Genomic DNA, 15,459 nt, shown 5'->3' on the forward strand with positions numbered 1-15,459 from the left:
ATCCCTGCCAATGCCAGCCTACCACCAGTCCTGAAGCTGCCTACTGAGCATACTGCCCCGTCCGCTGTGGTTTGGTTCGTGATACAGTTTCAACAGAGTATATTGTATACAATTCGGGGCCATTGCTAACAACCTTTTCCTCCAAATTCCGTCCTTTCCAGTGGTGGCCCCTACCCTTCTCCATTTTTCCTTCTCCTTGGGATCTGTATCTGCCTGTAATTTCTGCACATTCATCTCCTCTGGGCTATATGCAGCACCCAGACTATGCACGATTCCTCTTTCTCGGCTGCCTCTTAGGCCGCTGCATCTGCCAGCATATTACCCCTTTGTTGCTGGTTTTCCACCTTCCTATGCACATGTATTTTAATAACTGCTGCCTCTGCAGGCGCCAGAGCTGCTTCCACTAACTCTCATACTACATTCTCGTGCCTTATGTGCCCCCTTCCTGAGGTGATGAATCCCCTCCTATTCCAGGCTGCCATGTAATTGTGGACTACCGGGAATGCATACCAGCTGTCAGTATACACATTCACCCTCTTGCCGTTAGCCGCTTTGAGGGCCTCTGTAAGGGGAATCAGTTCGGCTACCTGAGCTGACAGGGCCCCTTCTAATCCGTCTTTTAGGATAGCCTCTTCGTTCTGGTCTACGACTGCCCACCCAGTCTGAAATTGCCCATTTATGTATCTTCTAGATCCATTCTCATAGAGGATCAAATCTGTGTTTTCAAGCAGTTTCATCTGAGATACCCCCCTCCACCTTTTGGTCTAATCTCATCTGACATTGGTGTGGTTCTCCTTCAGATATCAATCCGTCTGCTGAATTAACTTCAGTATCCCTTATAGTCTGTACTGCCTTATCTTTTGGCAGTAACACAGCTTCCCATGCTGCCTGTCTGGGGTCTGTCACTGCTTTCAGTTTCCCAGTGTTTAACAACTCCACTAAAGTATGCTGGGTGTGCAGTCTTGTTTATCCAGACATGGTGACAGTTTCACACACCTGGACTGCCCACGCGGCACAGTCTAGCGCTGCCATGCACCTAGCCAGTCCCTTCGCTACAGGGGGCTGCTGAGTGGAATAATATGCTACGGGTCTCATACTTTCTCCTCGTTGCTGTGTCACTGCTGCTTTGTAAAAATCCCCATCAGCTGTAAACGTGGAATGGTTGGGACATGTTGGGTAGTGTGAGGGCCGGGGCTGACATGAGACCAGCCTTCAACTCTGTATACGCTGTCTCTTGCTCTCGTCCACATTCGATCTTTTCTATCCTGGGCTTTCCTCCCTTTACTCAGCTCTGTATCGGCGTGGCCGTTGCTGCAAACTGGGGTAGGAAGTTGTGACAGTAATTGAACAGCCCCATGACCTTTCGGACCCCACTTATGTAGTGGGGAGAGGCATGTCCGTGATGGCCATTTTCCTGTCCTATGGTAGAATCTTGTTTCCCTGACAGATCTCGTGTCCTATTTACCTAACCAGTGTTTGCCCTACTTGCGCCTTTTTGGGGTTTACTTTTAATCCAGCATTTTTCAGTGTCCTTAAGACAACCAGGAGAGCTCCAATGTGGCCCCTTTTTGATTCTGATGCTATTAGGATATCATCTACATATTGTAAGATTGTACTGCTATAAGACTCTACGTTGCACTGACTCAGCTTCTCACTCGTGACCCGATGGAAGATGTTCGGGCTGTTGTGGAATCCCTGTGGGACCCTCGCCCAGGTAAACTGTCTCCCTCCCACTGTGAAAGTGAATTTATCTTGGGATTCCTGGTCCAGTGGTATTGACCAAAATCCATTGGCTACGTCTAAAGCTGTAAATATTTTATGTTCAGGTTTTTACAATTAAAGCACACCTCGGGTTTAGGGATGGCTGTCGCAGTGTCTCACCGTTTCAGTGGGGTCTGTAACCTCCACTGCCAACACCTTTATCTTAGATTTCCCCATGTGGTTATCTACCCAGGTGGCCCATCTTCCTTGCTCAGCATATCTGTTCTTGTCTGCTAGCCTGATGTCTAGGATTGCCTGGTGTACAATCCTTGTACAATTTCATAAACTGTACATCATCTCGGTTCAGCGCAGATCGTACACCCCCATAGTTACAATATGCCTCAAACTTCTGATTGGCATATTCATGGGCACCCTCACCCTTTTCTTGTTTTACTCCAGTCACTATATTCCAATTAACTGGGGCTTGCCCTAAGACTAGCGCTATTTCTGCTTGAAAGACTCGGAAATCGGCTTGCTGCTGTGCCTGGACTGCCTGGATGTCTGGGCACCAGGGGCACATACTCTATCTTAATTGGGGCCATGAAACATGGGGGTGGTGATTCCCAACCCACTTCCCATTGTTCCTCAAATCCTGCTGTCTGTTCCACCAGTCCGTTCCAATCTACATTATCTGCCTATTGTGGAGCTACTGGTGGCTGTGTTAAAGCTGGTGAAAGTGACATGAGATGTTTTTGCTGGTACTAGCTCTTCATTTTGGGATTTGTTGGCCAATATTCTATTTACTTTCTTAATTAATTCTACATGTTGTCTTAACATTAGGATCCATGCTTTATCATCTTTGTCTTTTTTCTGATTATCCCACCATTTTCCCTGATGAGTGGGTGAGTCAAATGGGTTCCAATTGTTCTTTATCATTTTGCCTATCAATTTCTTATTTTGTCAGCTAAATGCTGTGTCAGGGATCCCTCTGGTCCCCACTCGAGTTTGTTACTACCGGCCATCTCTGGGTAATACGTTCAGGGTATAGTTGTTGTCAGCGGTACGGTTCTTATCTGGGTCCTTTCTGACCGAACTTGTTACTTGCAACTAATACCGGATGTGATTATAACAATCTATAATACAAGTGTTTCTACACCACCCTTACCACCTCTTGAACTATTGCCTGGAGCAATGGTTTCGGATATGCGGAGCACCTGACACTTCCTGGGTTCGGACGAAGTCGGATTCAGTATGAATAAAAATGTACTCACGCTGTGACTCGTCCTGGTTCCCCATTGGTGTGGTGCATCTTTTGTACCCTGCTCGCAGCGCCAATTGAAAGGTTTGAGGAATACTCTGGTACAAAATTTCAACACTTGGAGTCCAGATGCAATATTCAAGTGGTTCCTTTATTATGCATGCAGGGAGCAAACGCTGTGCAATCCAGGCACTTCTCCACCAAGGTTCAAATCAGCAGAGTTGATATATTTTTACTATCAGTTACAGCTTAATGGTATTAGTTAGACTAAGGCCACAGCACAATGAGCCCCCCCCCCCCCCCCCCCCCCCCCCCCCCCCCCCCCCCCTCCCCCCCGGTGGGTTGATAATTGTGTTCTTGTGCAGTAATTCCAGTGCAGAGACTGGGTATTGTTCTTTTGGAGACAGCAAAGAATGTATGTTTGTTCTATACAAATGGTTTACAGGGGCTGACTAGATGTGGTTCAAGGCTCTCAGACAGTGTGAAATGGCCTTCTCCATTTCTTTACCAAGTCATCCTGTGTCCCTGCCCGTGTGTGTCTCCCACTTGCTAATTGCAAATTTACAGCTGAGCCCTTTGTACAGGTTTTTAGCTTTCATGTAAGGCTGTGATTGTTTGTGTATGCTCTGGTGCCTGAGCTGCTGGTCCTGGCTGGCACATTTAAATAAATCCAAATTTTCTGCATCTTCACAGGCAAGTAATTTATTTCTGGAAGGCAGGTTAAAATGTTTGGGGGCCTGTACATGGATTTGACAATCGGCTTAGCTGAGAATTTCTTATAATCACAGTGGATCCAAAGGTAGTGCAAATTGTCATGTGTTGGAACAAGCAGCAGGAACTGTGAAGTTTTCAGAAAATTAGTTCACCACAACAATGACAGGCCTCATCCAGCTCCCAAAGCCCATCTATGTGGCCCTCAGAGCCAGTTTTCAAAATGCTGGTCAAACAGATAAATTGGAGTAGAAGATTCTGTGAGGAACTACTCCTCCAATTACTGTCCGCTCCTCTCCCACATTTGCTGCTGGTAGGCTCACTTGTGAGAGAAACAGCCTGTTATTGGAGGAGCAGCAAACACCAGTGGTGGTAAGTTTGCTGGGGAGAGATGAGAGAGAAAGAGTACCATATTTGGTGAGAGTGCCAGAGCTCCTGGAAGGAGAGGCTGCCAGGGACTGGGAAAGATAGGCTGGCTGTGAGGCCCAGGAGTAAGATACTGCAGAGCCCAGGGTCATTGGAGCAGCAGAGGGAAGATACTGGCTGGCTTGTGAGAGATTGAGTGAATGTGTGTGTGTGGGAATGAGAGAGTGAGCGTGTGTGTGTGTGTGTGTGTGTGTATGAGAGAGTGAGCATGTGTGTGTGTGTGTGTGTGTGTGTGTGTGTGTTTGGAAGTGAGAGAGTGAGTGAGTGTGTAGGGGAATGAGAGAGTGAGTGAGACAGTGAAAGCATGAGTATGTGTGGGAGTAAGTGCATGTGTGTTTGGGGGTGGTTGAGAGAGTGTGTGTGAGAGTGAGAAAGTGAGTGTGTATGAGAGAGAGAGAGAATGTGTGTGTGGGAATGAGAGAATGATTGAGTATGTATGTGAGGGGGATGAGAGAATGAGCGTGTGTGGAAGTGAGAAAGTGAGAGTGAAAGAGAGTGTGTGTGGGAATGAGAGAGTGATGGAGTGTGTGTGGGAGACAGTGATTGAGCATGTGTGTGTGTGAGTGAGTGAGTGTAGGGGGTGTTGAGAGAGCAAATGTGTGTGGTAGTGAAAAAGTGAGAGAGAGTGCGTATGTGGGGATGAGAAAGTGAGTGAGTGTGTATGTGCGGGAGTGAGTAAGCGAGTGTGTGTGAGAGAGAGTGTGTTTGTGAGAATGAGAGTGCGCGTGAGTATATGTGTGTAGGGGTGGGGTGAGAGAGAGAGTATGTGGCTGCCTTATTCCCAGTCTCAGGTTTCTCACCACTCTCATCACCATACACACACTGTTTATTAATTACTCTTTTTTAATTTAGCAATTTATTGCTTTATTTTTGCTCAGCAATTGTTTCTTTTTTTAATGCCACAACTATTTTTGAAATTCATGTTTAAAGTTGTGCCAAACTTTCTGAAAAGTGCTCATCGGCCCTTTGAATGAGAGAAAAAATGGAATATGTCCCCCCCAACCAAGTGAAAAGGTTGGACAAGCTTGGTTTATATGCTGCCTTCAATATCATAAAACATCCCAAGGCATTTCACAGAGCGATTGTAAAACAAAATATGACACCGAGCCACAACAGGAAATATTGGGACAGATAAAGAAAAGCTTGGTTAAAGAGGTAGATTTTAAGGAGCACCTTAAAGGAGGAAAGTGAGGTGGAGAGGCAGAGTGGTTTAGAGAGGGAATTCCAGAGCTCAGGGCTGAGGCAGTATTCAGTACCTTCACAGTAGAAAACAAAAGTCACATCACAGAAATAGAGATTAATCTAGGAGTGAAGAAATTTCGGTAGTTATTGTCTGAAGGGGCTTGACATGGTAAACACTGAGAGCTTGTTTTCCGTGGCTGCGAATCTAGAACAATGGGGCACAATTCTAGATCAGGGCATTCACACTTATATGAGGAGAAATTTTTTTCATTCCAAGGATTGTGAATCTTTGGAATTCTCTGCCCCAGAGGGCTGTGCAAGCTCCATCACTGAATATATTTAAGGCTGAAATAGACAGATTTGTGGTCTCTCAGGGAATCAAGAGATATGGGGAGCAGGCAGGAAAGTGGAGTTGATACTGAAGATCAGCCACGATTGTACTGAATGATGGAACAGGCAGTATTGTCTGCACCTGCTCCCATTTCTTATTTTCTTAGGCATGAGAAGCCACAGCCAACCATGTCCAGCTGCTTCATCAATGACCTTCCCTCCATCATAAGGTCAGAAGTAGAGATGTTCGCTGGTGATTGCACAATGTTCAGCGCCATTTACAACTTGTCAGATACTGAAGCTGTCCATGTCCAAATGCAGCAAGACCTGGACAATATCCAGGCTTGGGCTGACAAGTGTCAAGTAACATTCACTCCACACAAGTGCCAGGCAATGACCATCTCCAACAAGAGAGATCTAACCATCACCCTTTGACATTCAATGGCATTACCATCACTGAATCTCCCACTATCAACATTCTAGGGATTACCATTGAACTGGACTAGCCACATAAATACTGTGGCTACTGGAGCAGGTCAGAGGCTGGGAATCCTGCAGTGAGTAACTCACTTCCTGACTCCCCAAAGCCTGTCCACCTTCTACAAGACACAAGTCAGGAGGGTGATGGAATACTCCCTACTTGCCTGGATGAGTGCAGCTCCAACAACATTCAAGAAGCTTGGAACCATCCAGGACAAATCAGTCCGCTTGATCCAATAGCATTCACTCCCTCTGCCACTAACGCACAGTGGCAGCAGCATGCACCATCTGCAAGATGCACTGCAAGAACTCACCAAGCCTCTTTAGACAGCACCTTCCAAACCCATGACAGCTACCATCTAAAAGGACAAAGGCAGCAAGACACATGGGAACACCACCACATGGAAGTCCCCCTCCAAGTTACACACCATACTGATTTGGAAATATATCACCATTCCTTCACTGTCACTGGGTCAAAATCCTGGAACTGCCTCCCTAACAGTGCTATGGGGTAGCTACACCACATGGACTGCAGCGGTTCAAGGAGGGAACTCACCACCATCTTCAAGGGCAAATAGGGCTGGGCAATAAATACTGGCCCAGCCAGTGACGTCCACATCCCATGAATGAATTTAAAAAATGGCAGAGCCATTAAAATCAGGGATACTCAAGAGGCCAGAATTAGAGGAGTGTAGATATCTGGAAGGGTTATGGGCTGACGGAGATTACAGAGATAGCGAGGTGTGAGGCCATGGAGGAATTTGAAAACAGGACTGAGAATTTTAAGATCAGAATTTGCTTAACTGTGTAGGTCAGGGAGCACAGGTTTGATGGGTGATTGGGACTTGCAGCAAGTAATGACACAGGCACAGACAAAATCAAATATGGAACTGAGGTTACAAACAACCTGGTTCAATGTCAGTCAATTGCCAGGGAGAGGGATTTGTACTAATTTTTAATCTTTGAGAGATAGTTGATATTATCACTGTGAAACTTCTGACAGCCAGTTTCTGTCCCCGATACTGAAGCGCTTGGCGCCAAAGTCAAAGATGGGGAGAGGACATCTTCACCACCCCTGTCGCCACCACCCAACCACCCAATGTATGGGCCAATATTAGTCGAAGCCTCCAGCTCTGCACCCTCCCTCGCACCTAAGACAGGCCCTGGGAATGTTTAGGCCTCATCAGAGTGAATTTAACCTCAGACTCATGTGTGGCCACAGGATCAACGCCAGCATTACCTATGGGCATTGGTACACTCACAGGCATGGGGACAAGCATGGACTCAATCATGGACCAGTTTGCATTTTCAAAGGGACTCGCCATGATGTTTTTAGTTTTACGTCCCACCTTCCTTCCACATAGACCGACTTCAACAGAGGGTTGAGTTGGGGTAGTGAGGGAGATGCAGTAGTGCCAGGCTCTACTGCCTGAGTGGTATGGGCAGCCTGGGAAGCAGAGCAGTTTTTCCAAACATGACCCATTTCCTTGCATGTTGGCACCACACACCGTCTGTTGTCCAGAAGACAATGGATAACCCCCACTCCATCATCTCCCCTCGTGCATCTCCATGAAAACCTGGAAGGAGAAGACATGTCGAGGCTTGCATCCCTGAACCCAAGTAAGATCGTCACTGTCCCTGACATCATCTCACCCGGTTAGCGAAGGTTGTAAAGGAGGAGCTCACTCACGGCAAATGGTGGCACATTAGAAATGATGACGCTCCATTCAGTGGCTCCAGAGGGTACACCAGTAAGAATGTCCTGCTCATCACGAGGCCCCTTTGGAGGGCCAGGTGCACTTCAGGAAGAATATGGCCTTCCTGTGTGTTTTTGAATAAGCAGCAATAGCTGAGGGGCCGACAGCCAGAACCATGGCTTTCACGCATGCCTCAAGCATTTGTAACCAACTTCAGCTATAAGTGGAGAATGGATGATCCATCTCAGATTCTTCCACAGTCCTAAGATCACAGATGTCAGTCTTCAACCAATTCGATTCACTCCACGTGATATCAAGAAAGGGCTGAAGGCACTAGATACTGCAAAGGTGATGGGCCCTGACAATGTTCCAACAATAGTACTGAAGAGTGGTGCTGCAGAACTTGTCGTGCCCCTAGCCAAGCTGTTCCAGTACAGCTATAACACTGGCATCTACCCAGCTATGTGGAAAATTGCCCAGGTATGTCCTGCCCACAAAACCGGGACAAAACCAACCAGCCCAATTAATGCCCCATCTGTCTAATCTCAATCATCAGCAAAGTGATTGAAGGAATCATCAACTGTGGCATCAAACGGCTCTTGCTCAGCAATATCCTGCTCACTGATGCTTGAAAACAATGTTTTCTGCCAGGACCACTCAGATTTTTTTTTAAATTCGCTCTTGGAATGTGGGCAAACCTGGCAAGGCCAGCATATGTTGCCTATCCCTAATTGCCCTTGAACTGAGTGGCTTGCTCAGCCTATCCAGAGTGCAGTTAAGAGTCAACAACATTACTGTGGATCTGAAATCACTTGTAAGCCAGGCAGGGTGAAGATGGCCGATTTCATTCCCTAAAGGACATTAGTGAACCATTAGTTCCTGACCTCATTACAGCCTTGGCCCAAACAGGCACAAAATAGCTGAATTCAACAGCTGAGGTGAGAGTGACTGCCCTTAACATCAAGGCAGCATCTGACTAAATGTGGCATCAAGGAGCCCTGGCAAAATTGAAGTCAATAGAATCAGGGGGAAAACCCTCCACTGGTTCGAGTCATACCTAGCACAAAGGAAGATGGTTGTGGTTCTTTGAGGTCATCATCTCAGTCCCAGGAGCTCCTCAGAGAAGTGTCCTAGGCCCAACCATCTTCAGTTACTTCATCAATGACCTTCCCTTCAACTTAAGATCAGAAGTTGGGATGTTTGTGGATGATCGCTCAATGTTCAGCACCATTCACGACTCCTGAGATACTGAAGCATTCCATGTCCATATGCAGCAATATCTGGACAAATTGGGCAGGTAAGTGGCAAATATTGCCACAGAAATGGCAGGCAGTGACCATTTCCAAGGACAAAGAGTCCAAATTCTTCCAATTAAAATTCAATGGCATTGCCAAATATTCCACTCTCAATATTCAGGAAATTGCTATTAACCAGGAACTCAACTACACCAGTCATGTGGCTATTAGAGCAGGTCAGGGGGCAGGTATTCTACAGTGAGTGACTCACGTCCTGGCTCCAGAATCTTCTCTACAACCTACAAGCGGAAGTCAGGAGTGTGATGGAATAGTCTCCTATTGCCTGGATGAGGACAGCTGCAACAAAACTCAAGAAGCTCAACACCATCCAGGACAAAGCAGCCCATTCACCAGCAGCCAATCCAACAACTCTGACAGAAATGTGTAGAGCAGACAAATGCTGATGTCAATCAGTGTGCAAGTCTATTTTGTGACTGAAAGTGCCATTTTGGAGCCCCACGATCCAGCTAACACCTTCTCTTAACGTTGCAGTGTTAAGCAGCATGACCGATTCCCACACAAGTGCTATTTAAATAGATCATTCACTACTTACAGGTTGGTTGTCTGTTTATTTCTTCTGGCTGCTGCTGCAATGCCACTTGTTTTTGCTGCTTTCCATAGTGTTACAAGTTGCAAAAGTGCACAGAGAGCGGTTTGGGCAATGTTGAAGGACATTTTGCTGACTTCAGGGCTAAAGCACAATCCAATTGCTCACAGATATGGCTGCACTAGTAGGCCTGGTCTTTCTCTTGGAACTGAGTATAACTGGGAGAATGAGTGGAAACCATTCAGAACAGGAGAAGCTGCTGGAAAAGGGAATCGATGGAGGAGGAGAGGGCTCTTAATGGAAGGCCATATCAATAGAGGGTGCTCAGGGAGCAACTTTCCTGTCTGAACGTCAGCAACAACCAATGTTTGACACATCTGCACTTTTACAAGGGAGTTGTTACAGAAATATGTCAACTGCTGAAGTCACAAATTCAAGCTCAAGTTAAAGAATACAATTTCCCCTGACATGTCCCCTCATGTGACACTGCCACGTGAGTTGGTACATGTCCATCACTTTTTAAAAAACTTTAAGTTTTTACAAAACCTACATGAAATCTCATCCCGCTGGTGGATGAGGTCTCATGCTTTTTCTAATTCCCATCAGGGCTCCTGGCCTGCCCGCAAACCTTAAGGTTGTTCGGGCAGGTCCGTTAATTACTTAAATGACTCTGTCAATGGCCTCAGTTGGCCATTGACAGATCGGCGGGTGCGCAGCTGATTTTGCTGAGCCCCCACCGTCCTGAAAATTTAAATGGGGTGGGGTGACATCGAGGGTTCTGCCCGATGTCATCCTGCGTCATTTTACACGTCGGCATGCGGGTCCCGCCCCCTGCTCGCCAACAGGAAAATCCTGGCCAAGGAAAACATGACTCTGTCACATGAGCAAGCACTTGATAAAAATTAGTTTTAACAGTTTATATATTTCTTTAAATCACTGGTCGAAACATCCTGGCCCTAAATAAGGTTTCGCAAGAAATGAAAAGGCCGCTTGACCTATTTGCCTCTTAATTGCTGGCGGGTGTGCTACCGCCTCTTACACGTGCCAACCGAGTGAAATATCGCGAGAGTGCGCAATGACGTCGGGACGCTTGCCTGATGTGGGAAGAACTCTGCCCTTGAATTCAGGAAAGTTTGTTGCCCACAAATGCCTACAGCATTCCAGCTGAGGCCTGACCAATGATTTATGAAGTTTTAGCATGATCGAGTTCACTTTCTATAATATTCCCCTCTTTATAAAGCTGAGTAACCTGTAAGCTGTTTTTAACTGCCGAATCAACTTTTTCTGTCACCTTTAGGATTTAGTGTATATGGACACCAGGGTTTTTTGGCTCAATTACATTTTTCAGAATTGTGCCATGTAATACATACTGTCACTCCATATTAGTTCTCCTCACATGTGTCAATTCACACTTCTCCATATTGACCTCTACCTACCATGCTTCTGTCTATTTCACCATTTCAATCTGAAGCCTAGAAAAACCCTTATCAGCGTCAACCTTGATCAATCTTATGGTGAGGTGGGGCACAGTCGTATTGTCTATGTCCCTCACTATCGAATCCCCTATGATTGCTGCATTTTGACTCTTTCACCCCCGTGAACAGTCCAATCTCAAAGGGTGCAGAGGAGGTTTGATTCCTATTGGATTCCGCCAAGAAGTCATCATTCTCTTTGATGTACTGAAAATTAACTGATGAAATGTTGATTAAAATTATTAGTTTTATTTAATACATTACGTGTGGAGATTTCAGAACTGACAGAGAAATGGATCCTGAATTTTCATCTCACCATGTTACCTCATGTGTCCTTCTGGATTACAATAAAATTAAATGCAGAATTCACATCTGGCAAATGTCAGGTTAATATTGATTCTTTATTGTTGTTCTAAGCAATTGAAGGAAAATACATGGAGATATTTTCAGGAATTTGAGTCAAAATTAGCATATAAAGAGGAACATTGTTTTCAAGAATACATCAGTTTTATTTGAACATAACTTGTTATTTATTTTGTTTTAGGTGTTGATAAGGGAACATTTTCATCAGTTGCATTTCTTGATCAAAGCTGAAGGGTTTATGTCATCTTGGATTTAATGGTACTGCTTGGATATAGCATCGACCACCACCTTAAAAAATTTATCCCAAATTGCATGGATGTGAGGGGTGAACTTGTCCTTCTTGGACAAAGCCAGTTCGATAATGATGCAGTCAGTCAGCAGCTATGAGAAAACAAAGATCCATTATCTAATTTGAAAAAAAATGTGTGCTAATAGGTTAAATTTAAAATTTAAATTTAAAATTTAAAGCACCAAAAGATTTTGTCAGAAAATATTAAATGGGAAAGTTAATCACTCCAGGAAAAATCTCTGCATGCATGGAACAATGAAATCAAATATTCATTAAGATCAGCTTGTAATCTTGTTAAAACATTGTACGAGCCAATGAGAAGATGTGAGGACAACCTAGAACCAGTTGATGTATTTAAGTTTTGTGAACCTGTGCACTCCATGTCCAGAGTTATGGCTCCACCTGACTTTGTAGCAAGAGAGTGAGACTCTCTTTTTCATTGGAAACCAGGTAACCCCAAAGCAATACTTTCCCTCTTTCAGGAAGTCTCAGTCTACTTTATTTCATTGTCATGTCAACTCTAATTCTGGAATTAGCTTTCATTTACAGCATAACTTTAGTAAAAATGGAACATATATTTAAAAAAGATTAGTTTCTTACATGGAAGCTTCCAGCATCCACATGCAACTCATCAGCGTGCTTGCTGCTGAGCACCTTAAACTGCGACTTAACATCATCCAAATGGGTGACCGCAGTATCCAGAGCACCAGACACTTTAGCTGCATGTCCTTGAACAGTAAATCCAGGCCGCTCTTTAAAGTAGTGTGAAGTCCAGGGATAGGCATGAAACATCCTGGAGGGAAAAAGCATAATAATTCAAATTAACATCAAACAATAGATTGAATTTAAATCTCAAATCGAATCAATGAATCATTTGAAATAATAAAAAGTTAAGCTTTACATCAGTTTGACTGGAACTTCAATGAAACCTTTAATACTAATTCCCTTACCACGTAGCAATAAACACCCATCACCACAACATTTGTGCAAAGAATAATGAATTACATTGAAATCAAACTGTATTCACACTATACCTTCCAAGGGCACTGGATATAATTTTGATTTTATCGATACTGCCCCATGTGTGGGTGATTTCCTCTTTCTCTCCTTGAGTCCAGTGCACCATTTTGCCTGTTAATATCTCACCGCAGTAGCTCGTACAAAAAGGCTGTGTTGATCTGCAGTTTCTGTCTGATTTTTATAGTCTGCAATAGGGCATGTCCCAAAGCAAAATCCCAATATAATAGGCTGACTGATTGGTAGGTGGGACTCTCTTCCCTATCGCTGGGCATCACTCTTCTGTGTTTGAGTGTTAAGATAAACACATGTTAAACATTCAGTCCTTCCTGCCTCTCTTGTGTTCACTCATTCCAAAGAGTAGTTGTACTATTTTGCTGAATAATATGTTAACAAGAGGGCCAGAGAGAAAAGTCATGGGCCTTATTGCTTCTCCCTCATTCCATCTGCCTGTTCCTTTAACCCTCCCCCTCAGTCATGCATGACATTTTTTCCCTGTTCAAGATTCACTAACTAATTTACCAAACAATCACAGAAAGGAATGATAACGCACATTGTTGGCATCTGGTTACAAATATCCTCTGATATATATGCAGCATGGGTCATTAACATTAAGGCAGTGTTAGTTTGTATGCGTCCTATAGGTGATGCCACTAGGACCATTAAACAAACCAGGGACAATACAAATTTTACTGTATCAGCTTCATGTAATATTGTTAATTTGACAGGAAAATATCCCATTGGTTATTTATAACACTGTGCAGGTGATAACATTGATATCTATGACTGCCTCAGCCCTCAATGAAATGTTCTGCACATTGCAACATATCAACACGCTGATAGGAAATTCATATTTGGGGGAAAGATTCAATACTTGCAACCCAGTTAAACTGCACAAGATCTTTTCCTTTCTGTAGAGGTTGAAGGCTTTCTCCCATCTGGGTGCCCATAACCTCTGAGCTCCAGAGCAGTGTACCTGGTGGGTACCCCAAAGATGCTCTGGAGAACTCCCCAGGCAGTTCCCAGGTAAGGATTGCACGGCAATTGACCAGGAAGTTCAGACTTCCAATGGGCAATTGCCCTGCACCGGGAACCATCCAATACTCTGATTTAAGTCACAAAATTTTGGATGGTTCCAATTGTCATACAACAATAGTTAGCCAAAAAATTTAGGCCACTTCTGGCTTCTGGGTAACTATTGTTCTGACCCTCCTCAAACTCCCTTGGGCCCCTGACTACCCCCACCCCCCTCTACACCACTCTGACCCCCACGGGATCATCCTCCACACCCCCAAGTGACCCCCCAGCTCCCCAACTACTCCCAACCTGTTCGAGCCCCCCCATCACCCCTCTGATCCCCCATTAAACATCCCTTTTCCAACCCCGCAACCCCCACAGGACACCCTAACTAAACCACCCCCAACTTCACACTCCCGACAGTACCACACTGACTGCACTCATCAACAGCACACCACACCATGCTTGTGCACTCCCCGTGATTGCACACTCCCCCCAACAGCACCCTCCCCACCCCTGACTGCACCCCCTGACTTAACTCCCTTTGATAGCAGCTGCTCGAATACACACCCCAAGCCTGCACCATCCCCACTTCCCACCCCCAACTTCAGCCTCCTCGAGTGCACCCCTTGACTGACCACCCCTGAATAAACACCCCACCCTGACCACCAACCCCCACCTCCCCACCCTTAGCACTGACTGTCCAATCCAAGCCCCTGACAACCCTATCACTGACAACTAATGATACCCCACCCCCCTCCCCAAACCTGCCCATTTACCTTACAAACTTAGCTTCTCCCTGGTTTGAGAGTGGCTGGGGCTTTAAACCAACATGATTAACGGCATCTAGTGACTTAAAAAAGGGGGCACGGCCTTCCTGCATCCAACTCCGTAGCCCTCAACTGAATCTCTCAGGAGCGCAGTGCCCTATGCAGTTCCCACCCAGTCTGCGTCAGAAAGTCTGGTGTCAAAGGATCATCTGGATTTCAGTGAAGGAGAGGAGGAGTGAAGTGGCAGTCCAATTGGAATTTCCACTCCGTGCAAGTTCAAGTCCATTATTTCATAGAAGGGGCGCAATTGGATTCTATTTTATCAGTAATGTCACACAATAGAAAGAACAAATTATTCCTGAGCAACAAACTGGCATAATTGTATAAAACAATTCTTCACTGTTAGTGAGAAATGTTGGAGCCCTCAGGTGCCTCTCTGCGACACATCCTTTAAGAAGCCAGAGGACAAAGACTGAATGGTTTACAAAAGTTTTTGTGTTTGCTTGGTCAGCAAGTCTGGAGACTCTACTGTTTGCTGGTTCTCACCACAATATATTTTCAATATCTCCTCGCAACATAGCCTTATCACCATGGATGTAAGCGTCCCAGATTTCCACAAGGTGTGGTGCAGACGGGAAAATGTATGTTTTTCCCACCGGCCGGAATGGTGGGTTTATGCCAATCCCAATCCTGCCTCATTAATCATGCATTCCTGGGAAACACGCTGTTTCAATGGTGGGTGGGCTCTCATTTGCCTGCCATGCCTCACCCAGCCATTTCATCATTCCAGACGCCACGACCACTTGGCCCCAAAAGGCAAAAAGTTTGCAGGCCCCAGGTTTAGTGACACATCCCTCGAACACCTTTCGGATGCAATGGAAACCTGCCATGATGTGCTCTACTC

General features: G+C 45.3%; 2 protein-coding genes across 2 annotated transcripts in view; one reads left to right on the plus strand and one right to left on the minus strand.

Annotated features, from left to right (window-relative positions):
* Positions 1 to 15,459, plus strand: part of LOC121288390 (hemoglobin subunit alpha-2-like) — a 56,047-nt gene that overhangs the window by 9,290 nt on the left and 31,298 nt on the right. The window lies entirely within an intron of this gene.
* On the minus strand, positions 11,482 to 12,946 carry LOC121287787 (hemoglobin subunit beta-like). Its single transcript, XM_041205710.1, has 3 exons — positions 12,786 to 12,946; positions 12,352 to 12,544; positions 11,482 to 11,843 (listed from the first exon to the last, which is right to left on the minus strand). The coding sequence occupies exons 1-3, from the start codon at positions 12,875 to 12,877 to the stop codon at positions 11,715 to 11,717; spliced, it is 414 nt and encodes a 137-aa protein (XP_041061644.1). The 5' UTR covers positions 12,878 to 12,946; the 3' UTR covers positions 11,482 to 11,714.

Source organism: Carcharodon carcharias, chromosome 15 (assembly GCF_017639515.1).
Source record: "Carcharodon carcharias isolate sCarCar2 chromosome 15, sCarCar2.pri, whole genome shotgun sequence".
NCBI classification, from domain to species: Eukaryota; Metazoa; Chordata; class Chondrichthyes; order Lamniformes; family Lamnidae; genus Carcharodon; species Carcharodon carcharias.